Below are 26,710 nucleotides of genomic sequence, written 5' to 3' on the forward strand. Positions count from 1 at the left end.
ATGCTTCTCACTTACTGTAGTTCTTGGTCATCCCTGGTGCATATTGCTTCTGTCTTACCGCTAAAAGCACATTCTCAGCTCTTACTCCCAGGCCTCAAATGTCAGGCCATAGTGTGGGGTGAACATCCACGATTTGTAGGGTCCTGGTGAAAGTCATTGAGAGGTTTCAGAGTCAAGACACTGTTGTCTATTTGAAGGCTATAAACCTGTTTAAAGTAAAACTCAAGACCCTTGCACTAGAGATGGTTCTTGACTCAATCAGTATAGCCTTGGCCATTCATAAACAACCTGTTTCCGTCAAACTTTTTGGTTTGACATTTAGAAACTTGTAAACACCATAATTACTTCCTTTCATCTTGACCCAGCTTGGCTTCCTCCAAAGCAAATTGAGGTCACAGTGCTATTCTCTGGGTGCTGTGCAAATTAGGTTGGTTAGAATTTCTTAAATAGCTACAGTGTTGTCGGAAACACAAATTAGAATTAAATTAAAAGAGACCATATGTTATAGGAATATGGAAACCCAGAGAAGGTCCTTAGCCAGCCCAAAATCACACAGTCTGAAAACTAACTCAAGTCTTCTTGCTCTCTGTTTAGTTCCAATCCTTTCTACTTTATACCAGGGCCAACAAATTCTTTTTGGAGAGTCAGAAAGTAAATATTTTAAGCAACTGCTCTCCTGGAAAGGCTGATTATGCTTTTACATCTTTAGATTCTTAGCTCGAGGGTCATACAAAAACAGGTGGTAGACCCGGTTTGCCCTGAAGGCTATATTTCTACCCGTGCTCTAAACCACACCTATGAGATGTAAATTCTTGTTTCAGTCTTTTGCTGATAAGAGGCATATGAAAATAAAGTTAGAGCCCCAATGGAACAAGAGTCTGGTTGCATTTTACAGGCAACCACAGATGAAAATATGTTCCTGGAAAGAAACTAACTCTATATTATTTGAGAATCAGTTCTGAAGATGACTTGAGTAAATTGGATTCTGGTTCATTATACCTTCCACATATTGAGAAATCTGAATGCTTTGAGGACTCTTAGGTACCAAACCACAAAATCAAGAATGGTAATTGATGTGAAAATTCCCGATAACCTAGTAAAACACAATGTCTTAGTATTATAATCCCTTAAATATGCACACTTGGAAAGCATATCAGACATGCCATTAATATTTCCAATGTTCTATCAGAGATGGCTTCTTTGATGGGGATTTTGTCATTCGCATCTTCTCTGGTTTAGACATATGCTGTTTGTCTCATACATTTTAAAGGAAGTTGCATTTTCATGACAGCTAGGCATCCAAACCTTTTTTCTCTGTTTCTTTCTCTAAAGCCAGATGACTATAGAGTGTGTTCAGAATTGTGTCTTTTTTTGGTTTTTATTCCATAAGCCAGAGCCTGTAAAACACATTACAATCCTAAAGCTATAGCTCCTGGTATACGACTGGCTTTCCATTCTTCAAATGCCTATTCATTACGAATTAGAGGCACTGGCTGTGTAAAGTGGAAAACGTGGCAAACATCTGTGTGTAGAGAACTTGAGAGTCACTGCCGAGCCCTTTGAAATATGGTCATGGACATTGTTAGCTTCCTTCTTGTATGTAGCGCCCCATATTCTGAAGAGCTTTCTTGTAAACCCATAGAGCTCTGCAGTCTGGGCGTCTGCTTTAAGAACCTCTTATCATATCACATCATTACCCAAGGGCACTATTTACCCACTCCACAAAAATGAAAAGCGTGCACAAAAATATTTGTTTTCAGACTGACTCATTCTTGAATGTATGAAACTTGTATTCGAATTTTGGGGTTTGTTGTTGTCGTTTAGTTGTCTTAGAACGTAGGACTGAAATGAAAAACTAACATAAGCTGAACCTAAAACATAGACATTTCTCAGCAATGAATTTTTTTTTATATTTGTGGATAAGTCAACAGCCTACCATTCCCTCATAATCATCATTATTTCCTTTTTTTTTGAAAGGAAAGGAAAATTGTTATTATTGTTTCTTTTCCAGATTAGGAAGTAATGTACATGCAAAAGTTTTAAAACAATTAAAGAAAGTAAAAAGTCAAATATGAAAGGCATATCCCACCCCCAGTGATAATCATTTTTAACCATTTCATGTATATACTTCCAGAATTTCTACACATATACATATATGTTTCATACAAAAATGTGAAATATGACCATGCTGTTTTAGCAATTTATTTTCTTCACTTAATGTCATATCTTCTCTCCGAGGTAATAAATATGGATCTGCCTTGTCTTTTTATGTGTTTCCATAATACTCCACTGTACTGATATGCTGTCATGTATGTAACCAGCCCCTTTTGAAATCTTGTGTCTTTTATGGGCAGATTTATACTCCCTCAGTTTTTCCTAGCTTCATGTAGGCAGGTATGCATTTTGTGACCTTGGCTTTCAATGACAGATGTTTGTACTACTCTTCTGATATTAAAATTTTAATTATGATAAAGCAAATAAGAGAGTGTTTACATGTTACAACATGGATGAACCTTGAGGACATTATGCTAAGTGAAATAAGTCAGTCACAAAAAGACAAGTCATTTGTGCGTCCACTTATATGGGGTCCCTAGAATTGTCAAATTCATAGTGACAGAAAAAATGATGGCTGTCAGGGGCTGGGGTGGGGGGACAGGGAGCTGTTGTTTGATGGGTATAGCATTCCAATTTTGCAAGATGAAAAGAATTCTGGAGATTGATTGCTCTATGTGAATGCACTTAACGCTACTGAACTGACACTTAAAAATGGTTAAAATGGTAAATTTTATGTTACGTATATTGTACCACAACCAAACATTTTTAGAAATAAGAGGATATGTAAAATATGACTGTATATATTTTATTTAATAAAAATGTAACATTTACTTATTAGTTATATAAACACCACCCTTACCTAGCAATTTCAGTTATCTAGAAGATAATAAAAAACCTGGACAAGACTGCAAATCTCCTGAACTTTGTTTACAGCTGAGGCCTTCAGACTTTACCCAGAGTCTTTTTATTCTGAATTTGTAAGCAATTCTACCAAACTCTAGTTACCTGATTTCTTAATAACACATATGAAACAATTAGAAATGCAGCAAGAACTACAGACAGCTACAGGCAGCAAACCAACAGCAGAAAGAAGGAAAGGCAGAATGCCTTCAAAAAAACCCTTCCTGAAAAAAAAAAAAGGATATTTAACAACTGAAGCCATATACTATGTTGTAGTCAAATGATATAGATGCAAACCTCTCTATACATGTAATACCATCAATCAACAAATATTTCTTAATTATCAGTGAGTTGCCCAGAATCCATTAAGATATGAAAATGTTGACAGTGACAGCAGTAGTGTTTAGAGAAGGAAGATTATGCCACTTAAAATCTATTTACAAAGGCAGAGGGCTGTGTAATACAGTGACAGATGATCGAAGTTTGGGCACTTCAAGGCATAAACTCCAGTTATCTAGAAATTAGAATATTTCATGTTTCCCAACAACCCTGGGTCAAAATGAGGCTTTTTTTAATCATCATAGATGGATTAGTGACGTGACTTGCTACCTCACCCACTTTGCTCCTTTTGCAACGGAGCAATTCGTAAGCATGGTACTCACCAAGCAGCCCGTGTGCAGTGATGAAGGCATAGTTGCTAGTTTTAAACATCTGCAACAGGGTGTCTTGATTTTAACCATTGTTTTCTTGGCTATAGCCCTGTTGTATTTGGGTACTTGTGCCAAGAACCACAGTTTATAGATTTGGGCTGTAGAAAAAGCTGATATCAGACAGAAAAAAAATAATACTTGGTGTACGCTACATCACTACATGACGGTGAATTCTGGGGCTTTCCTCCCTTTTTCCGGGGAAGCTGTAAATTGTGAAAAATTATCAATATGTCATCTAGCAGTGTATTTACCATGCGAAGATTCAGAAATGAAACTTGTGGTTTCAGCAACTGAATTCAATAGCAGAGATCATTGTTCAAGAAAAGTGTGCTTGTAAAAAAGACTTGATCAGTGCAGTCTCTGATGGGACCTCAGTATTTTTCTTTAGAGATGAAGTAATAAAATTTGGAGGCTTAGGGACTTCCCTGGCAGTCCAGTGGTTGGGACTTCACCTTCCAATTCCGGGGGTGCGGGTTTGATCCCTGGTCAGGGTGGTAAAATCCCACATGCCTCGCGGCCAAAAGGCCAAAACAAAACAGAAACAGTATTGTAACAAATTCAATAAAAACTTTAAAAATGATCCACATCCAAAAAAATGTTTAAAAAAATATTTGGAGGCCTTCGAGTTAAACATTATTTTGGACATTACTGGCTTTGCTTGTTCCGTTGGGCAGCGTGTTTCTGCAAACAAGACTGTGCTTGCCGAAGGGCAGGAGATGCTCTCAGGGCTGCTGTGATAGCCACATTCATCCATTAAAATACACATTCAGGGCTTCCCTGGTGGCGCAGTGGTTAAGAGTCCGCCTGCCCATGAGGGGGACACGGGTTCATGCCCCAGTCCGGGAGGATCCCGCGTGCCGCGGAGCGGCTGGGCCCGTGGGCCGTGGCCGCAGGGCCTGCGCGTCCGGAGCCTGTGCTCCGTGGCGGGAGAGGCTCGCGTACCGCAAAAAGAAAAAAAAAAAAAGTACACATTCAAACTCCCAGAGTAAATGACTTTTGAAAAACCTGAATGTGACTGAATAAAAACATTGTATAATGACTATAGCACAGCACGACACTGCAGCTCTCATGAACTCTGACTAGCAAAGTCCTATTAACAGACAGCCGCACCATTTTACTTGTCTGCATATATATATACATACATGCTGTGTATAAATTGTGTGTGTGTGTATATATATATATATATATATATATATATACACATTATATACATAATTATTTTGAATTTGCCAGAATAGCTAAACCCCTTTTAGGGTTCTCTATTACGCAATCACACATTTGAAAAGATGTCATGTAAAAACACTGCCTTTCTTATTAGGATGTGATGCTGATTATATCTCTGTCCTAAGAAAACTAATTTAAATGCACTTTTGTTGTTCTTTCTGGAGTCTTCATTCCAAAACTAACAGTGAAGCAAGCTATCTAGATGCCTTCTCTGAACAAGCAAACTTTATTTCAGCAACAACACAAAGATATTTTTAATAATAAGAGAAAAGCAAAGCAAACATTAGGAATTCCTGGTGTGCAAATAGAATCATCTCAGAGAGCTCCAAAACATATCTGATGCTTACCAGTTAGAAATTTAGTGATCCAAATTTCAATTGTTTGCATTCGAAATTATGTTCTTTTTGCCTACTTGTATTTCTTATTCTGAAATACAGAATTAACTTTAAAAATCCGTTTATCGTGTCCTTCTGTATTCCTGCAAAACAGATACCACAATTATGCAGAATTTCTCATCTTCTAATCAAAAATGAAATAGCATAGAACGAAGTCTCTATCCTCCGACCCAGCTTTTCTCTCGTCTTTGCCTTTTCCTCTTACTCTGCTTTCCAGCTCATGTGTTTATTCTTCTCTTAGTGCCCCTCCTATTTATAATAGTACACTCTGCCAGCTAATGGATTTTTTTTTCCCCAGTGCTAATCCTAAGGACTCTGGTTAATTCTCCCGTGGCTTTCTCATTTATCTGCTCCTACGATTTTATTTACTTGGCATTAGTCATGTGGATGAGAAGAGATATTCAGTCAATCATTAAAATGTCTAAAATATCCATGTTTGTTTTTCCAGAGACATAGCTTACACTTTTTTTTTTTTTAAGATGTTGGGGGTAGGAGTTCATTAATTAATTTATTTATTTTTGCTGTGTTGGGTCTTCGTTTCTGTGCGAGGGCTTTCTCTAGTTGTGGCGAGCGGGGGCCACTCTTCATCGCGGTGCGCTGGCCTCTCACTATCGCGGCCTGTCTTGTTGCGGAGCACAGGCTCCAGACGCGCAGGCTCAGTAGTTGTGGCTCACGGGCCTAGTTGCTCCGCGACACATGGGATCCTCCCAGACCAGGCCTCGAACCCGTGTCCCCTTGCATTAGCAGGCAGATTCTCAACCGCTGCGCCAACCAGGGAAGCCCTACACTTTCTTACTTATTTTTGTAGGATGTCTCACTCTAGCTGTCGTCATTATATTCCCATGCTTATCTCTCCATGGTCTGTTTTCAGAGCTGTGAAACATTGTATTACTCTTGATATTTGCCCAGTTTCATTTTTAACCTTCCTTCATCACTATAATTAGAGTTATATATTTTATGTAGTTATATAAATTACCCCTACCACCGATTTTATGTACCATCTTTATGTATTTAGCAACCTGTAATCTGTCTTTCATCCAGTCAACATATATTGAGCATCTGCTGTTTGTGATTGTAGCCCCAGTGCTATCTAGGAGTACCCTATCCTTTGAGGTTCAAAACCACTTGAAATTCTTTGAATCCCATCTCAAATCCATGGGAAGTCCAAGTTCTGCCCAAGACTTCTGCAAATTCCCTGGGGTCTGCATTTTCTTGGTAGCTTCTTCTTCTGATTTCCTGTGCTTGCTAAAGACTGAATCTCCCAAGCATCTCAGTTTCCACTTCTCTTGTTCCATTCGTGGATCAGAGCAGGACAGAGAGCCACTTGTTCAATTTTCCCCAGAATAAGGCAGTTTCATAGAGCAAACTTAACTGAGGATTCAGAGACAACAAAGGGGACTCCAACTGTATTTATAGTGTGGTATTTCTTACTCTGGGTGGTAGGCAAAGGGGTGTTTGTTACATTACTCTTTTTACCTTTCCATACATATGGACCACTCCCACCATTCTGGTGTATCTAGAGGGCCTCGTTTATAAGCAAAGGGGCCCCTTATGTCCTGTGCCACAGCTAAGGAGACAATTTCTCCCCTGGGAGGACGGCTCCTCCCCCCCAGACCTGCCCTGGGAACTGTCCCCACTGCCAGAAACACAGAGACGAGTAAAGTGTGGCTTCCTATGAGAAGGCTTGTCAGGTGATAGAGGAAGACATGTAAACAAATACCTACAATGCAATTAGACATGTAATATGAGAGCAGTTATGCACAAAACAGAGGAGAGAGGCACTAACTACCTAGAGGATTTAGGTAGGGAAGTCGTCTTCCAGAAAGAAGTAAACTTTGAACTGCTCCCAAATGAGCAAAACTTAGCCAAGCAAGGTAAGGGGTGGTGAGAAGTGCGCATTCAGGCCAAAGAAGGACCATGTGGAAAAGCACAGGAATGGGAATGAGAGCGAGGGTGAGCGGTGGCCTCTGAGGCTGGGGAAATAGAGGGACCAGTATACAAAGAGCCTCATACATCTTGCTGATGGGTATCGTGCTGAGGAACAAATAATTTTAATAGGGGAAGTGATGTAATGCAATTTGGGGTATCTATTTAGGGTTGGTAATTAATCCAACCATCTTCTATTTTTAAAAATAAATGCTGTTTTCATTATTTCATAAATAGCGCAGAGGTTAGTATAATAGTTTTCCAGATGAGTCTTAGTTCCTGCTTCATGCTTGATATGCTGAGGAGACTCTCAAAGTGTGGTCTGGGGAACCCAGTCTTCTGGGCCACTTGTTTCAAATGCAGATGCTAGGTCCTCAGACTTACTCATGAGGAAGGGATCCTGGGAAAAGCATGCCTACCTGGAGCTCCAGGTAATTTATAGATACTAAAAGTTGAGAGCTGTTATCCTAAATTTTAGTTGTAGTACCGTGAAACGAAAGAGAGAGGTTTTTCTGAATCACAATTAGATTTGAATTGGTGCTATCAAATAAGGATGCTAATCACAACCAATGCAACAAACCATCCAAAAGGTCTATATTAGACGTCTTCCAAAGCAAATTCAGGGTATCAGATTCTCTTCTTATGCTTTATAGAAAGTTATATTCATGATTTATTGGCTTATGTCCAACCCTAATCAAAATGTTAATTAGGCAGCATCTACTATCCACTGTTACGGAGAAGACATTTTCATAGGGGTGACCAACCTAAGCCAGGAATTGTGCCCGAGCACAATTCAGCCATAGAGAATTCTCCTCCTCTACGGTGAGCTTGCAGGTTTGTGGGCAGGAGAGCTTGTGTGCGGCACCGTCTCTGTGCGTGAAGTTTGCAGTCTCTCCAAAAGGCAGTCAGCTCCTCTAGCCAAGGGAAAATTAGGAGTTCCGGGCTCTAGATAAAATCTGGACCAACCTCAGAATCGGTATGAGATGGATGACCCTAAGGCCTCTTGCAGTCTTAATATTCCATGATTTATGACAAGGGAGAACTGGTAGGTCTCCACTACCAGCAACTGAGCTCTCAGGCAACCTCCAGATTTATTTTTGTCTCAGAGAATTGTCAGCTTGAGGTTTCTTCATCATGTGTCTGAATCATTTTTCTTAAAATTTTCCTGTGTTTATTCTGACTGTATTTTTTTTTCTCCCGGGAAGTCAGAACTAAATTGGTAGTTTTCCAAATTGAAGGAAAACATCCCTTAATATGAACTTAGAATGCTTCTTTCTTTGAGAATACAATAAATTATAGAACCTTAAATGTAAAGGAACAGGAAATTTTCTGTTTTTGAGGTGAACTTTCTTTTTTATTGTTCTGGGTGAACTTTATTTTTTTACTATTAATTTTTAGCAACATAAAGTATGCAGATAGTAAAAAAATAATAGTGATAATGATAAAATACTTGGAATATTAAAGACAGAACAAAAACAAAGCCCCTCTTCGGGTTCCCCTCTTCGGGTTCCCCTCTCCGAAGTTCCCCTCTGCAGAGGCAACCACTTTCAATTCTTGTGTCTATTTTTTCCATTTATTCACCTCTGTGTTTCTGAAAAACGGGCCTATAGAGTTACTTCTCAGTTTGCCACTTTGGACATTATCTATCAACTTGTGGTTTGGTAGGGGAGGATGCTCCCATGACCCACCTCCCTCCTTTTCCTCAAATCTTCTCAACACGCTTGTATCGTAACTTTTGGTTAAATCAGTAGTGCATGATTTTGGAAATTTTGTCCACTGCTGAGCCACTACTTTTCACGTTTGTAGACATTCTTGGACAAACTTTTGTTTTACCCGAAGTCTTCAAATTTCCTACTGTCTCAGTCGTCAGACAATTGTCTTGTCTCCTTGGTGTCCCCTTGGGGCCCCAATTCTCTGGTTCCAATCTGGGTCAGGTGTACCATCGTCATCTGAGACTGTCGTTCTGAGTTAGGTCTCTCTCCTGGATCTCATATCTTTCCCTTTTCCTGACCTAATCCTCTTTTTTTGGTGGAGCACATCTTCCTGTAGTTTACTCTGAAAGTGTGCCTGGAAGGTAATATTTTTGTTCATTACACAACTGAAAATGTCTGTGTCTTCTCAAACTTATATATCATTGGGTGAGTATAAAGTGTGGGTTGAAAATCAATTTCCTTCAGAATTCGGAAGGCCTCAAGCCATATGTCCCGCGTGATCTTGCTGTTGACACATCCAATGCCTTTTCGACTCTAAGATCTTTGTATGCGACTGTTTCTTGTTGCCTGTTTACTCCTAGGATCTTGGTTCCCAGTGTTCTGTATTGTTATGATAATGTGCCTCAGATGTGTGTGTTTGTGAGAGGAAGACATTTCCTAGGCCCTATCAATCTGAAATTTTATTTTTTTCACTTGAGAAAATTGTTTCTTGTCATTATCTTTTTAATAATTTCCTCCTTTCTATCTTCTCTCTTTTATCTTTCTGAAACTCCTATTGGACAGACACTGGGCGTCCTGGATTGATGTTCAAACCTTAGTATTTTTCTTATTCACCTCTCTTCCTTTTGTCCTATTTTCTAAGAAGATTTCCTGAATTTCTCCTTCATCATTTCCATCAAACTTGCAATTTTAGTTGGGCCCCTGTATTATTTATTGCTGCCTAACAAGTCATCCTACAATATTGCACTTTAAGGCATCAAACACTGGTTATCTCATACGTTTTCTGAGGGTCAGGGATCTGGGAGCAGCTTAGCTGGGTGGTGCTGACTCAGAGTCTCCCATGGAGCTGCAGTCAAGCTATAGACTGGAGCAGTAGTCATCTAAGGCTTGACAGAGTTGGAAGAGAAGCTTGAAAATAGGTCATTCACAGGATCGTTCCTCAATATATGGGCCTCTTCCTCAGGCTCCTTGACTTAGCAAGGCAGCTGGCTTCCCAAGGCAAGTAATCCAAGAGAGAGAGCAGACGGCACAATGTCTTTTTATGACTTATTCTCAGAAGTGACATAACATCACATCTGCCTTATTCTATTTGGTTATACAGACCAACCTTGGTTCAGTGTGGGAGGGGACCACACAAGAGCATAGACACCAGGACGAGGTATCGCTGGGGCCATCTTGGAGGCTGGCTACCACAGCTCTGTTCCAACTTTTGTTGTTTCTTTTCTCTTTCTCCTCTGCGTGTGCCAAGCTTTTTAGGGCTGCCTTTCTTGGGAGTCCTCCAGGACCCCAATCCAAATAGTGTTAAAATGGTGTTTCTTGGTTCGTGCTCCCTATTCTGTCCAGGAGCCAGTCTCCCGGGTACCACAGTGGGCTTCAGACTCAGTCCAGCCACCTAAGGCTTCGGCCTCTCCCACTGCTATATGTTGCCATGGCATTTTGCTCACCGGAAACATACATCTTGTTTTTTGAGTTTGTCTGTTTTATTTTCTATTTTTATATCTTATCTTTTATTGGAACAGAGACTATGTGCCAGTGTATTCATAAATGTACCATCCCACTTGACTTGAAGATTCCACTCACCTCCATCTTCCAAAAATTAATTGACACTTTTAATCTTGTTTTGTCTTCTCACCCATTTTACTTGACTTTTAAAATTCTTTATCCATCATCTTATTCTGGTGTTCAAAAGGAGAGGACACATACGAAGTTATTTAAGCAACTGTCTTTCTGGATTAACTCTCATATGAGTGAGCCTGTTTTTCTTGCTTTTCTTCAGAATAGTATTGCTACTCAAGCAGTGTCCATATTCCCAGATAATGTAAAATCAGAATCTTCCCTAGAATCCAAAGAAGGCTTCCATTTGGAAAAGTGGCCTTGTCTTATGGGTGACCCTGAGCTGCTTCTTTCATTCATACTTTTAAGTTCACGGATACAGCTTCTTCTTTCTTTCATACTTTTAAGTTCACGGATACAAAATGGATTTTTCCTTAAAATGTCTTAACATTTCTGTGATTAAGTACCAGGTTTCTAAGAACTCTTAACAACCGTCCCAGAACCAAAGTGGAAAAATATAAAACTTGTAAATGCACTTTAGATTCGCCATTGACAATTGGTGCAGTTAGCCAAGTCACAGCTTGTGGAAGTGGTGAAAGGCATGTGGTCATTCTCCACACGGACAAGGGCTAAAGGCAGCTTCTCCCAGGAGATTTACTCCCATCTGAAGCAGCACATTCTGGGAGGACTTCCCTGGTGGCGCAGTGGTTGAAGCAGCACATTCTGGAAAGATCAACCAGAACCCTGAACTGCCTGGTTCAACTGTCAGTTAACAGGTAAAATCCTATTAAGTGCTTATTCACTGATTATCAAATGAAAACGGGAGAGCTGAGTTTTGTATATAAGCTACATTTTATTTCTTTTAAACAGTATTATCAAAGATATTATCTGAAAGATGTGGTCCTATGCCCAGGCAAACCAGGCATGCAAACTGAGGGGCCCCATCCCCCAACATGTGTCTCCACCTGTGGGTCTGAAGTTGGAACGTTCTACCATTTGTGGCTGGGGTTTGTGTGTTTGTGTGTGTGTTAAAAGGCATTGGTTCTTGAAAGATGCATCCGATTTTTAAAAATTCATTCATTAGCGTGCCTTACGCAGCGTGAGATTAACTTGCTGTCACCTCTCAAACAGAAAACCATGCTGCAGTACGTCACTAAGCAAATAGTGGCCAGCCAGGGGGGATGGGGGCAGAGAGGGGGGGCAGTCATGCCTAGTTTAGTGCTTCACAAGGTCATATCTGTGTAGACTTTCATCAGACTAAGGCAAATGAAAGAAATAAGAACAGTGTAGAGATTTTTTTTTTTTTTTTTTGTGGTACGCGGGCCTCTCAAGAACAGTGTAGAGATTTTTTATGAAGAAAAAGTTATTTGTTTTCATTTTAAAAGAACATCTTGTACTCTGTGAGCATTTCCTTGCTTCCTTCATAGTTTTTAAATTAATTCATTTATTTTTACAGAATGACGACAGTGGTAGATGACAGATTGGTGAGTGAGAGGTTAGATTTGTTTGTTTGTGTTTGTAGGTGGCCATTGCCCTTACAGAGCAAATTATAAACAGGACAGTCCTAGGTTTGTGTCCATTAAAAAAATATGTATTTTACATCTCTGTAAATTCCAGAGCACTAGGAACTTTTGGATTAGATGATCTTCAGGGTTCTTCCAGTCCCAAAATTGCATTATCTTGGGCTTAAGTGTAATGGAGGAAAAAGCAAATAAGGGAGGGATGGGAGGAAAAGAGACAAATTCCTGTCTGACATTTGGAGGCAGAAAAATCATCTCTCACCAGAGCTCAGAGCTGGTAAATTCCTTAGTTTCTCTTTTAATGTTTTTATGTAACTTTTGTACTGCCACAAAACATATAATCAAGATAATTTACACCAGGGGCTAACAAGCTTTTTCCATAAAGGGTCAAGAGGCAAAATCAAGGATATTATGTAGATACCTACATAACAAGACAGAAAACAAATACCCACAAATACTTTAGTGAAGAAACACCAAACTTTATTTACAGACACCAAAATGTGACGTTCACATAATTTTCATGATACAAACTATTATTGTTCTTTTGATTTTTTTTTCAATTATTTGAAAATATGAAAACCATTCTTAGCTCACAGGCTATACAGAAAAAGAGGGCAGACTGGATTTGACCTGTGGACTGCACTAGCCAACCCAGCTGATTTCATGAGCAACCATGTTATGCTTATTGCTGGGATTTTATTACACCCTTGCAGCGCAGTGACGAGATGAGGGCAGGAGATGTGCATTCTCTCTCCCCCAATGTCTCAGTAGCTCACAGAGCCGGTCAATAATGACACAGGGCGGGGCTTCCCTGGTGGCGCAGTGGTTGGGAGTACGCCTGCCGATGCGGGGGTCGCAGGTTCGTGCCCCGGTCCGGGAGGACCCCATGTGCCGCAGAGCGGCTGGGCCCGTGAGCCGTGGCTGCTGGGCCTGCGCGTTCGGAGCCTGTGCTCCACGGCAGGAGAGGCCGCGGCGGTGGGGGGCCCGCGAACCGCAAAAAAATAAATAAATAAATAATAATAATAATAATGACACAGGGCATAGGGTTGAGAATATGGCATGGGTCAACCCTCCTGGGTTCAGATTCCCCAGCTCTGTTCCTTACCCCCTGCAGCCTTTTAATCTCCCAGTTGTCTTATCTGGAAGAAGGGACTAATAATAGCATCTACTTCACAGAACTGTTATCAAATGTCAATCAGATCATGCACTAGGCAGTGCGCCCTGAGCAGTGCTCCCAAAATGCTGCCTCCTGCTATCATTAGATTCCTGATCGAAGTTCATTTTCTCCACAGCATCCTTTACATAGGATACTGTAGAGTCTATTAATCTTACATGAATGGCAACGGCCTCATAGTCTTACTGAACTCAAAACATTTTAGGGCAAGAAAAATAAAAACCTGGGAGTTAATGATTATAGGTATAAAGGCCACTCACTGCTTTATGTGAGTTTATTCCCCAGTGGACCAAGAGACATCTGATTGCCACCTTCTTAGTCAGAGCCAGTAATCTGTGCATTTGCTGTCGTCCAGAAAATCACAAACGGGTGGCTGGTTTAGAAGTCTAGACTAGTGTTGTCTCTCTGGACAGAAAGATAGGAAGTGGCAGTTGCAGTGAGATCCCTGTGATACACAAGTGCGGGGACAGTGGCTCCTGGGCGGGGAAGAAGGGGACACTGCAGAAAGCAGCACATGGATGTCAGCCTCGGTCACTGGAGGGCAGGCTGCCAAGGCTCACAGTTGGTTGCTTAAGGCAGACGCGGATGTAGGGACCCTGCAAAGAACAGCACTGGAGTCTGTCTGGCACCGCCGGCCCGCAGTCTGTCAGCTCTTCTTTTCACACACAGAAACTTTGGCCTCAGGCTATTGGCTGGGCAGGGGGGTCAATAATCATAATGCAAAATCAACAGAGCTGCTCAGTAGAGTGTTAACCAGCTTTGAACGCTGCCAACTTCCCCTTCTGCTAAACCAGGCTGGGCTGCTTGGGGGGGAGGGGAGCCTGGAGGGAGGGCTGGGAAGGCCACGTCTGTTGCACAGGGATGCACAGAAACTGGGCCTGTGATGCTTTGAGAGTAGAAAGGGGAAACATCCAAGCTCATTTGGAAATTGTTTCCTGGTTTATTCATGAACAATTTTTAAAATGTATGTGCATAATTAGATCCTTTATTAGCTTTAAGAGTAAAAATCAGATAATTTTTTTACTGCCTGCCGGTGCTGAAGGGATGTAAAGATTGTGAGACCCAGTTCCTACTTGCAGACTAGTAAATGTAATAAGCCCTCAGCTCATGGGCATTTAAGTAGCAATATTAAGTTAATATATTAGTAATAGCCCACCTTATGGATAGCCCTCTGTAACAGCTGTAGGGGAGGAAAAAGTTTCCTAGACCCTCTTAGGGTTCCTAGCTGGATCTGAAAATTAAACCGACAAAAACAGATTAACAGGAGAAAAGCATACACATTTAAAAAAAATTTTACAGGTGCATGGGAGCCTTTGCAAGAGAATGAAGATCCAAGGAAGTGACCAGAGGAGGAAGCATTTAGACCTTTCAGACAAAGAAACAGTAAATTTGTGAAGAATTGATAAGACAAAGAGGTTTGGGCTAGAGGTAGTAAATGGTGAAGGAGTAACTAGGAGATAAGGGCTAGTTTAATGAGGTTTATATGCAGATTCCTCTAGTGCCGTCTCTGGGCTAAGATTCTGTCTTTATTAAAAGGAGAATTATTTCCTGAATTTAGGCACAAAAGGGGGGAGCTTTTTCTGCATTTAGTGTTTCTTAATTAACTTCAATTCAAAATAATATTTGTATATCAAAGAGGCAAATTTTGGGTGACACATTCTGGTTTCCTTCACAGCCCTCAGTAGGCATCCTATGTACCCTTCTAAGTGCTTTACCAGTGTTAACCTATTTGACCCCATTTTACAGATGTGGAAACTGAGGCACCAGAGATCACCTAAAGTCACACAGGTGGCTTGGCAGAGCTGGCATTTAGACCCAGGAAATCGGCCCTGGAGCCAGTGCCCTTTACCTTTCTGCCACACTGCCCCCGAACAGAAGGCAGTGTGCAGGTGATACACGGGCAATACATGGTCACGATGGGAGTTGAAACAGAGAGAAAAGTGTGAGAGCTGATTGATTAGCGTTCCCAGAAGTGCTTGCTGCTTTTGTAATATATTTGATCTGCCACCTTTCATTTTTAAGCATCAAATACAATTGATGTTTCAAACCCCAATATTTATTTTATTAAACAAATAAAACAAATTGTTTCTGTGCTCAGGTACAAATCATAATTGGTTAATCAGCTAATATATTCAGCAAACTCTAAGGGGACTATTAACAAATACTACTTAATCCGTTTGCAGTTTAACAAAAATACTTTTTAGTCTCTCTGACAATTGCTCAGGACCCGTTATTTGGCAGTGGACAAACGACTTCAGGAGGAAACGTCTGGGAAGGCGGTGGCTAGTTTGGAAAAAAAAAATATCAGAAATTAGCATGTATGTGCTTTGGCACAGGACTGCCGAAAAGGAGAGAGTGGCCGCCCCCGGTGACTGAGTCTGCTGCTGAATGCAGGACACCCTGCCGGCACCCTGTTGACCTATAGAGATGATACTGGGTTGGCCAAAAAGTTCATTCAGGTTTTTCTGTCAGATGTTATGGAAAAACCCGAACGAACTTTTTGGCCAGCCCAATTGCTTCCTTTACAGGTGCGGTAACTTGGAAGGATTAAGTAATTTGTCCAAAGCTCCAGATAGTAACTGGCAAATCTGGAAATAGATCCCATGCAGGTCTGGCAGAAGGTGTGTAATTCCTGGACTTCTTTGTAGGCTTTTAAGATGCTCTACCACCAAAGTTTATTTTGCATCCTAAGTGAGGTCATAGAAAAATGAATGTGATTATTAAATGAATGGGTCTCACAAGTGCAACTGTTTAATATGCAATGATGCTAAAACGTCATGTAATCTTGGATCACTTCCTGGTGTGTTAATGGTTAGCAGGGGGAGAAAAGCCATAAAAGCATTATTAAGAGCTTTCTGCTCATGACAAATGATTTCTCACTTCATTAAGTTACATGGAAACTAAGAGGTACTTTATTGTTGGAAGAGGAAAAATCATTAAAATGTTGCTTAAGAAATATCCGTTGTTATGCTTTCTTAAGAGTTCATAGCATTTGGCCGTACTGGTTTTCAAGTGATTTAGCATTTGAGTAGTAATTAATGGGTTATATTCCATTAATATAATCATGGTGTTTTAAAAGGGAGTCCAAAAAAGTGGATCAAACTCAACAAAAATGAAGATATGGCCACTATTATCTTCTAGTCAAATAACCTATCTGAATTATTGAATTATTAAAACACATTTGCAAAGTTAAAAATGTATTTCAAGAAAAGCAGCACAATTAAGAGAAATGGATCTCTTGAGTCTGGGGCTGCTGTCATCATATCCAAGAAAAGCAAAGTGCTTTATTTCACATGGCCCTCTGCTCAGCTCTCTGCAGCACTTGGAAGCGGCTGAACCTCTGCCAGAGAGCTGCCCAGACCATAATTATGAGTTTATTCAATCAGGTGGAGCACCCACATGTCAGCAAAATTGTCACGTCCTCTGAAATCCTAGTCAGTTCCATTGTGCAGATATATAAGCAGGCGATGCCTTGCCAGTTTCACTGAAAATTAAAGTTGGAAAAATTTTGGAGCAGTTCTGCTCACCTGGGCACAGAAACACAGCCCTAGCCCTGGCTTTGGAGTCTTGCCAACAGGGCTGAACATCTACACCGTGGATGACACTGCAAATGAGTAGATAATACAGTAGACCCTCTCTCAATGACTCTCCTTTTAACTTTCAGCAACTGACCAGAACTCTCCATACCTTCTATACGGTAGACCAGTTTGATGCCCACTGTCTGCTGCTCCCTTGACACCCGTAGGCTTCCCTAGCACACTGACATATGCCCACTCCACGGTGGAGCTTTATGATTGCCAAGAGTGAGCTGCTTCTGCCAGTTGTACTTATTATTATAACGAGGTCATCTGATTAAATATTAAATAACAAATTGTTTAAATACAAATGCATAAAAAAGACATGTTTCTCTCGAACTTATGGTTACCAGGGGGATGGGTGTGGGGAGGGACAGATTGGAAGTTTGGGATTGACAGGTACACACTGCTATATTTAAAAAGTAAATTAATAAATAAGAAAATTCTTAAAGACATGTTTCTGTGAAAACTAGGTTGGAAGATTTGAAAAGATAAAATTGATAGAAAACTGCTGTTCAACTAAGTGTGTCTGAGGAAACATTTAAAAAGTTAGAGGGAGGGACTTCCCTGGTGGCGCAGTGGTTAAGAATCCGCCTGCCAATGCAGGGGACACGGGTTCGAGCCCTGATCCTGGAAGATCCCACATGCCACAGAGCAACTAAGCCAGTGTGCCACGACTACTGAAGCCTGCGCACCTAGACCCCGTGCTCCGCAAAAAGAGAAGCCTCCGCAGCCCAACAAAGAGTAGCCCCTGCTCGCCACAACTAGAAAAAGCCTGTGCGCAGCAAGGATGACCCAACACAGGCAAAAATAAATAAATAAATTTATTAAAAAAAAAAAAGTTAGAGGGATACATGGATTCGTATCTAGAAGGACTCTATACTCAGATTGCTCCACAAGCATCTTTAAGCAATTGGCCTGTTTCAAAGAAACTCAAACTGGAAATGTCGGTGGTGCATTATGCGTGTGACTTAGCAAGAGATGCCCTACACCTCTCAATAGCAGACCCATTCCCAAAGAAAAGACCTGGGCCCTATTTCACAACCTTGAAGAACTGTTGTGCATTTATGTATTTTAAGTTCAAATAAAATGCTTAATATGTTCACGTTTCTTTTGTTAGTCTGTTTTTGATTCCTCACTTTCACTAACTTTTTCAACTAACCGACCAGCTGGCTCCAAACCATTAAATAAGGCTTCCACCCTTGTGTGAAAACAATGAAACCAAATACAAACAAAAGCTAAATATGTCACCCCTGAAGATTCAAGCAAACTCAAGGGCAATAATGTAAAAAATCAGGTGCCATGGTTTTGATGACAAAGAACAAGGATCAAAGTTGCTCTCGGTGTTGTTGGGTGACCAGTCCCCAGGCAAGAGGGAATTCAGAGGAGCAAGGGCTGACACGCAGAGTCCCACGCCTGGCCTCTGGGTGCAACCGTGTCGGCTCTGAAGCTTCTTGGATCTGTGACAGTCACTTGTTAAGATCAGACCTCATGTATTGATTATATGTGAAATCATTGATTAAGACCAAATCTCTGGTATGAAATAAAAGATTTGTGGGACTTCCCTGGTGGTCCAGTGGTAAAGAATCCGCCTTCCAATGCAGGGGACGTGAGTACGATCCCTGGTCAGGGACCTAAGATCCCATATACCACAGAGCAACTAAGCCTGCACGCCACAGCTATTGAGCTCGCGCACCTCAGCGAGAGAGAAGCCAGCGCCCCACAATGAAAGATCCTGCGTGCTGCAACTAAGACCCGACACAGCCAAAAAAATAAAATAAATAAATATAAAGTAAAAAAAAGATTTGTTAAAAATTAAATAGCTTTTCATTTTCTAATGGTCATCAAGGGCCTTGTAAAGCTGAAGATCTTGTTTAAAAACTAGTAACTACGTTATTTTATCAATGTTGCTTCCTTAGGTTTGGAAATAATGTTGTAACTGGATAAGAATATACTCTTGTTTTGGGGAGATGCATGCAGCAGTATTAGGTGTAAAGTGTCATGGTGTCTACAGTCTACTTTTGAACGGTTTGGCAAGAAAGTTTGTGTGTGTGGGGGGGGGTGGGGAGAGAGAGAGAGAGAGAGTAAGAGCTGTAAAGGCTGGGAAAGCATGTTAACAGTTGGGAAACCTAGATGAGAAGATACATGGGTGTTCATTGTACTGTTTTTCAATCTTCTGAAGATTTAAATTTTTTCCAGAAAAAAATTTATATCCAAGCAAGTAACAACTAATTAGCCTTGTGTTAATTTTAACATGTGTTAAAAGAGCCAAAGCTTCTAGTTTCATTCTCTTCCACTTCAATCACAGTTGTTCAGAATTCATACATATAGAATCTATATACATTTACATAGGAAATATCTTAGTCATGGCAGCCCAACAACAGCCATAGACATCACATGCATTGAAATTCCAGGACCAAACTGGATGTAAACAAATTACCAGCGCTCCATCCACTCACTTATCCATTCAGTCAATCCACAAGCATTTGTTCAGGACATATTATATGCCCCAGTTGCCATTGTGAACAAGACTGGACAATTCCTTCTTTCCTGGGGCTTAGGGCCATCAAGGAAAATATACATTAAACATAGAACTGCAAGTGGCCCAGGGGAGCATATGAGAAGGGGGACCTGACCTAGTTTGGAGGAGCTCAGCAAACATTTATTTGTTCAAGCTAAGGTTGAAAGGTTCCCAGTAGTATAGAGCGACTATGACTTTTACTGTAAGAAATAAAATTAAGATGACCTGCATACATTTTCTTCGGAGTTAGAGGACTGCCCAGTTGCCTCCTCTTACCTGTGGTCCAGAGATGCTTGGAATCCAGGTGTTTTGTGGTGTCTGGGAGGCAGAAGAATCAGAGATGCTCATGGTCTCTGACCATGTAAAACAGTGGCCACACTGCTGTGGAAACTTGAGCCCCAGCTCCTTGCCCAGGTTGAACTTCCTCGCCCCAGTATCTGGTCCCCTTGGGTGTAGGACTCGGACGTTCCTTCCCGAAGCCCTGCTGCTTCTTCCAGACACCGTGTGGGAGCATCTTGCTGGCCCTTCCACTCTTGGGGCCAACGGTCAACAGGTCCCTACACTCCAGAAACAGAAGCCAGGAGAAATCTTGTCTTCAGGCAGCTTTTGCTTTCAGCCCAGTGACAAAAGCATCCCTCAAGTGAGGGGCATACAAGCCTGGCTACTTTCCTGGAGTGAGAGAAGAAATGGCATCATAAACAAAGAGCAGATGTGCAAATGAGGGTCTCAAATGGTATAGTGTTTAGAAATCTTCAGAGAATTAGCTCTACCCTACAGACTGGGAATTTAGCTGTTGGTTTAGACTGGTAGTATCAGAGTCACCCAGGAAGTTTCCAGAGAACGCTGATGCTGCTGGTCTGGAAATCCACACTTGGAGAACTACTGCTTTAGTAGATATTAGCATACTAGTATACTAAATCAGTATATTAGATTTAGTATATACTTAGTATACTTAAACTTGTGACTGAAATGAACACTAAAGTTTAAAAACCTAGAAAGACAAGATTAAAATAATTAAGCTAGGTATGGCTTAATAACGCCAAGCATCTGGGAGGAAAAGCGGAAAAATTTAGTCTTCTAAAAAAAAACCAAATAGCCAACCTTGGGAAAAATATAGACTTTCCTTTTCAGTTAATTACTTTCCATTCACATAAATTGAGATGCGTGTAAATGTGGTGAGGATCAATGATGAGTGTATGAAAATTACTATGGACTCCCCTTTCTTTTTTTTTTTTTTTTGCTGTACACGGGCCTCTCACTGCTGTGGCCTCTCCCGTTGCGGAGCACAGGCTCTGGACGCGCAGGCTCAGCAGCCATGGCTCACGGGCCCAGCCGCTCCGCGGCATGTGGGATCTTCCCGGACCGGGGCACGAACCCGTGTCCCCTGCATCGGCAGGCGGACTCTCAACCACTGCGCCACCAGGGAAGCCCTCCCCTTTCTTGAATAACAGCACAGCCTACTGCCCTCGGCTCAGAAAATATATTCAGTTAAAGATGTTTGTGTATTCTTATTTTGATTGCACAAACAGGGTCCCCACTTTGGGAATATCTGAGGCAATTTCTTTTTCTTTTTCCTACCAGCCAGCACATCTCCTAGCCTTGCCCTGCCTCTGCTGTCAATTAATATTTTTTCCTGGGGAAAATAAACTGATTTCCAGTCAATATTAACACTGCCCCAAAAAAGATAAATATATAGCCATAGAAGGTGTGTCAAAAAATTTTTTTAAATCCACTGTTTGAATCTATTTCTCTTTGTTCCTCTGCTGGCAGAGAGGAATTTAAAAATTGACCTTCGGGCTTCCCTGGTGGCGCAGTGGTTGGGAGTCCGCCTGCCGATGCAGGGGACGCGGGTTCGTGGCCCGGTCCGGGAGGATCCCACGTGCCGCGGAGCGGCTGGGCCCGTGAGCCATGGCCGCTGAGCCTGCGCGTCCGGAGCCTGTGCTCCGCAACGGAAGAGGCCACAACATTGAGAGGCCCGCGTAACGCAAAAAAAAAAAAAAAAAAAAAAAAAAAAAATTGACCTTCATTAGAGTCAGCGTGTGCAGAGATGTGAAAGCTGGGCCTGTAAGTGTGTCAAAGTGACTAGTTAGATGGGTAAGAGTTCCCAAGTTCACAGCTAAATTTTTCGTTTTTTAATAAGAAAAAGCATTTTGATATTAGCTTCAGTGAATTAGTTTGTTCTTTACAATACATGATGGGTACTGATAATCTTTTCTCAGTATTGAACATTATTTCAGGAAAAGAAAACCTTAGAATTACCCATAGAAGATATCACCAATTAATATACACAAATACATATATGTTCATTTTGCTGAACCTAAGAAATTTGCAAACATTAGACCACTTTCTACCTACAACAATGGAAATTTCATATGGTTCAACTATATATATATTTTTTTTTAATTTTATGTATTTATTTAACCATTGTTTAATTGAAGTATAGTTCATTTACAATGTTGTATTAGTTTCAGGTGTACGGCAAAGTGATTCAGTCATATATATGTTTTCTTTTTCAGATTCTTTTCCATTTTAGGTTATTACAAGATATTGAATATAGTTCCCTGTGCTGTACAGTAGTAGGTCTTTGGTTCAACTATATATTGTTCTGAAAAAAAGGAGAGTTGACTTGGTTTTTTGCATAAATAAATTACTTGAAATTCCTAAATACAATAAAAATGATGTACTTTCTACAGTTCTATATACATCTCACTTTTCTACTCTATTGATGAATTGCTACAGTATCACAGGGATCCTGCTAAATAGTGTTTGATGCTCAAAGAACAGAAAAATATGTTTGCTTTTGTTCTGTCAGTTGGGCTCTATTAAGCCATTTTTAAACAAAACCCTTTCTCTTTCCCTCTTCCTAGGGCTGTATCTGTAAAGACAAAGGCCAGTGCTTCTGTGATGGGACCAAAGGGGAGAAGGTAAACACAAAACCTTCATTCTGCTGCTTTTCTCCAGAGAGCTCATTAAAGGATTCACACTCTTCTTTCATTCGTAGCAAAAAGATCAGCAGTATGATATTCCATTCCCCAAATCCAATTTTAAAGTAACTGTATATAAACATGAACCTGGGGTGGTAGAAAAAGGCCTTGGAGGGAAACTTCAAATAACTTGTATAAATACCGGCAGTTACTGTAACTCTCTTGATCTGTAAAGAAAAAATAGTAAGTTAAAGAACAACAAAGTTTATAAGAATGCCTGCATGTGTATATATCTATTTACGTTGTTGCTAAACGCGAGAGAACAACTGAAAACAACTTGATTGCCTCACTTTGACAGAAACATTGAAGCCTGCAGATTTTGTCCTGCAGCATTGGTGTGAGGGCGCCCCCTGGTGAAAGAATCTTGCAGCAGCACTCTAGCTGAGGCAAAACTTCGGTGAAGGAAAGCATCTCCACTGCAGAATTGGAGTGAAAAATGAGTGCCGTGAAATCTCATTAATTCGCTCCATTAACTTTCAATTTGTGATAATTAAGACAGAGGCAGAACTAAAGTTTTTCCTTTGTTTACAAAACCCTTTTCTCAGATATGCTAATGAGTGGCTTAACAATATTGAAAGATGACTGCTTAAAAATATTTTTAGAAGAACATATTTTAAGCTCTTTAGACAAAATAATAAAAATTACCATATTTATTTTAAAGTATTCTATAATTCATGTGTAGTTTGACTTAGGGTATTTCCTGAAGCTATGAAAGTAGTATATTCAGATCCATGTTGGAAAGCTATGATTCATTCTCGCATTCAAGAAGCATTTATGGAATCCCTACTCTGGGTGAGATGCTGTTCAAGGTGTGTGAAGGTAATGGAGTATTAAGAGGGGTCTAGCAAATTCTTTTATTTCTCTTTTTATTGGGTGTCTATGCACACACAGTGTGAAATCACTGACTTGATCACTGTTTTAAAAATCAAAGTTGCTAATTGTGTAACTAGATTGACTGAATCAACCTGTGGCCCTTACTATTAAAGAGTAACCGGAGGATCTGTGTCCACGGGAAGATTATTTGTGGCAGAAACATGTCCCTCATTGGGCCTAAATTACTAAATTACTCTCTCATCCCTGAGGGCTTTCCCGTAATATCATCTCTTAACTATTTAGCTCACACTTTTCGTTTTGCCACTCGATATCTCTCCTGCATCTCCTCCACAGACAGCAGATTGAATTCCTAATCCCTGTGTAATCAAGAAAGGACTAAAACTCATAGCCTGTGTGTTGTTCTTTCAAGCTACATAGCAGTTATGCACACTCTCAAGACGTTCTTGTGCCTGGTTTTCACTGTCTCTCCATCCCCCAGAAAACACACTCCACCAACCTCCATCTTTCTAGCTGGGCTTTCCCCTCAGTTCTTGATTCATGCTCCCTTAATCTCTGTTCTGGGTAGCTCTACCATTTGGGTAAATGTAGAGTTTCCAGGAGATAAAAGACAAACACTTTCAAGCCTACAGACAAATACTAACAGCTGAAAGTTTAGAGTTACTCTTGTACTTACTGCTGAGGGCTATTTTTTTTAATCCAAGGAAAAAATATTATCATTACATCATAAAGAAAAGAAAATGATGGTTATGAGTGTGTTTATTCCTGGGAATTGCTGTTCTCTGTGTTTATTGTCTTGTTTTAATTTTAACAGGGGGAGAAAGGCTTTCCCGGACCCCCTGGGCCTCCCGGCCAGAAAGGATACCCAGGTCCGGAAGGCCTGCCTGGACCACAGGGACCCAAGGTATGCCAGTCTGTGAGTTCAAAAAATCCCCAGTCCACTTAACCTTCTTTATGCTGACCCCAGGGCTGCTGAGAACCTGGAGAGAATTCCACATCGCAGCCAGCTGATGGACGCTCTGGTAATTTCCTGCTCCAGTCTTAGCTGGGCCCTCCGAACTGAATCTTATTCCAAGATGATTCAAATGATTATCATTATCTTCAAGCTCCCTGCTCTACCTCTTCCCGCTCCCTGAGCTACGGTCTCCCTACCTGCATCGGCCCCTCCCTTCTATCGTCCCACATGAAACGATGAGTTCTTTTTACCTTCCATTCAGGACCTATCCCTCTACCGGTATCCTGGTCGCTGGGATTCCTACTAGAACCCTGTTCTGATGGTGTGTCCTCTTTCTCAGCCATTTCAACTTTCCTTTTGACGTTGGTTTTTCTCTTTCCATCCTTAAGCATGCAAATATAAAGCCCGTACCAATGTAAACTTCTCTAGATCGTTCAGGTCCTGTAACCAAAGGATTGCCATCCTTTCCCTGTCTTACCTTTCTCAGTCAAGCTTCTTTAAAAAAAATAAAATAACTAACCACACTGGCTGTGTTTCATCTCCTTTTCACTCCTCGGCCAGCAACAATTTGCCTCCTGCCCACTGCCCTGAAAACCCATGACCTCCAGGTCACCCATGACCTCCAAAAGGCCAATGCAGAGGGATACTCTGTGTCTTTACCTGACCTGGACCCCTCTGCTTTGTTTCCAACTGTGTGGATCACTCTCTTCTCCTTGAAACACATGTCTTTGTTTCTGGAATCCTCTTTTCTTTGCTTTCCTCTTTCTCAGCTGGTCCCTTACACATCAGGCTTCCTAAGGTTTCTACCAGAGCCTACTGCCCTTCACACTCATCACAGATTTTTATCCTAAAGTCTGTGATACAACAAAGGGCTTTGTTTCAATAAATGCCCTGGAGGATTTGCTAAATAACTGTATAACCACTAGATCTGCTGATGGCTCTTTCCTGCTGTGGACTTAAGCCTGGGCTCTCACGCATCCACTGGGTCACTCCCCCGGCTGCCGGTTTCCAGGGAGCTGTGAACTAATTAATAAATTATGAAAATGCAATTATAATTGATCCACACAGTCTTTTTAAATTTCATATGTATAGAATATTTAGGCAACATTTTCTGCTAATTTATTCTGAGCCAGGCATTGGGACATTTATTCTTGACTAGATCTCATTTATCCCTCACATTGATCCCATCAATCATGACTATAGTTACCTATTATTATCTCCATCTCAGAGATGAGGAAACTGATTCTCAGAGCACTTAAGTAATTTGTCCTGGATTACATAGCTAATAGGTGACAAAATCACAGTTCAAATCCAGTATTAGATGACACCAGAATCAAACTCCTACAGCCAAAGAAACTAAACCCACACCTACAGTTTCCAAGTAAAACTGCAAAGCTTATTATTTCCCAGGAATTCTACTTTATTGTATTTGTGTGTGCTTTTTGTTTCTTCATTTCTCCTTCCTCTGATCCTAATTTTGAAAAAGTCATTCAGATTCTGGACATTCGGTGTCTGATTTCAGACATGTTTAGTGTCTGAACATTCCGCTGTGTTCCTTCAGGCTGTGGCCTCAGATTTCCCTCCATTCTCCTGGTAGAATGAATTTGTCACTTCAACGCTGGACTTAGGATCAGCTTAATGCCAACTCCTTCCTTTTTATTTTGTCCTCTGCAGCCCACTCTGCTGGTTTCCTTAGCATTTCTTTAGAGAAGCCAGCAATAAATTAAAATTTTAGTTGTAAATACGTGGTGCTTCGTATAGGTTACAGGGTGTGCAGGCATTTCATAAAGTTCATCCAGAAACTTATGTTGTCATGAGTTCATATGTTAAAGTATAGCTCAGAGATGTAGTCACAAATGATAATCCGATCAAAGGCAGACAATCAGAGAATATTAAAACCTGACCAAAAAGATTTTTCAGGTTTATAAATGTCTTAATTTTAAATATTTTCTATATATTCTCCTATAGGAGATATGAGAAAATTTATAATGGGGATGTGAAACCTGCAAGTCACGCTTCTGCCTTTGCAGATTACACACAGCATCCTGCAGAGGAGGGGGCCATGGTCACACACCCAGGAATTCTACCTCAGACAGGAAAGGCTGACTTTGGCCTTGACGGTCCAGTCTCAGAAGGCTCTGTCACAACCTTTTCCTCAAATAATCAGAAATACCAAAACATGCTGAAACTCTCAGGAATGATGAAAAACTTTTGGATAATGGAACTTTCACACCAAGTGGCCTCGTTAAAACAGTTTTGTTTGTGGTTATTCTCTAAGAAACAGGACCTCCCAATGTATTCACTGTGTTCTTGAAGCAAGTTTATCTCTGGTTCAGGCAGTCCTTAGTTTGCTATTTATTTATTTGTGCCCACCAGGGACATTTTGCTAATAAAGTGTTTCTCATGTACAGAAATATCGGCTGCCATTCTCATCCACTGTTGTAGCCGTGTCATT

At 40.8% G+C, this 26,710-nt stretch overlaps 1 protein-coding gene across 1 annotated transcript in view; it reads left to right on the plus strand.

Moving 5' to 3' along the window:
- COL4A3 (collagen type IV alpha 3 chain) overlaps positions 1–26,710 on the plus strand; it is a 132,983-nt gene that overhangs the window by 39,703 nt on the left and 66,570 nt on the right. Inside the window, exons 2-3 of the mRNA XM_065880996.1 lie at positions 22,353–22,409; positions 24,115–24,204. Coding sequence (XP_065737068.1) covers positions 22,353–22,409; positions 24,115–24,204 — 147 coding nt within the window. The remainder of the gene's footprint in view (positions 1–22,352; positions 22,410–24,114; positions 24,205–26,710) is intronic.

This window comes from Phocoena phocoena, chromosome 7 (genome assembly GCF_963924675.1).
Source record: "Phocoena phocoena chromosome 7, mPhoPho1.1, whole genome shotgun sequence".
Classification (NCBI taxonomy): Eukaryota; Metazoa; Chordata; class Mammalia; order Artiodactyla; family Phocoenidae; genus Phocoena; species Phocoena phocoena.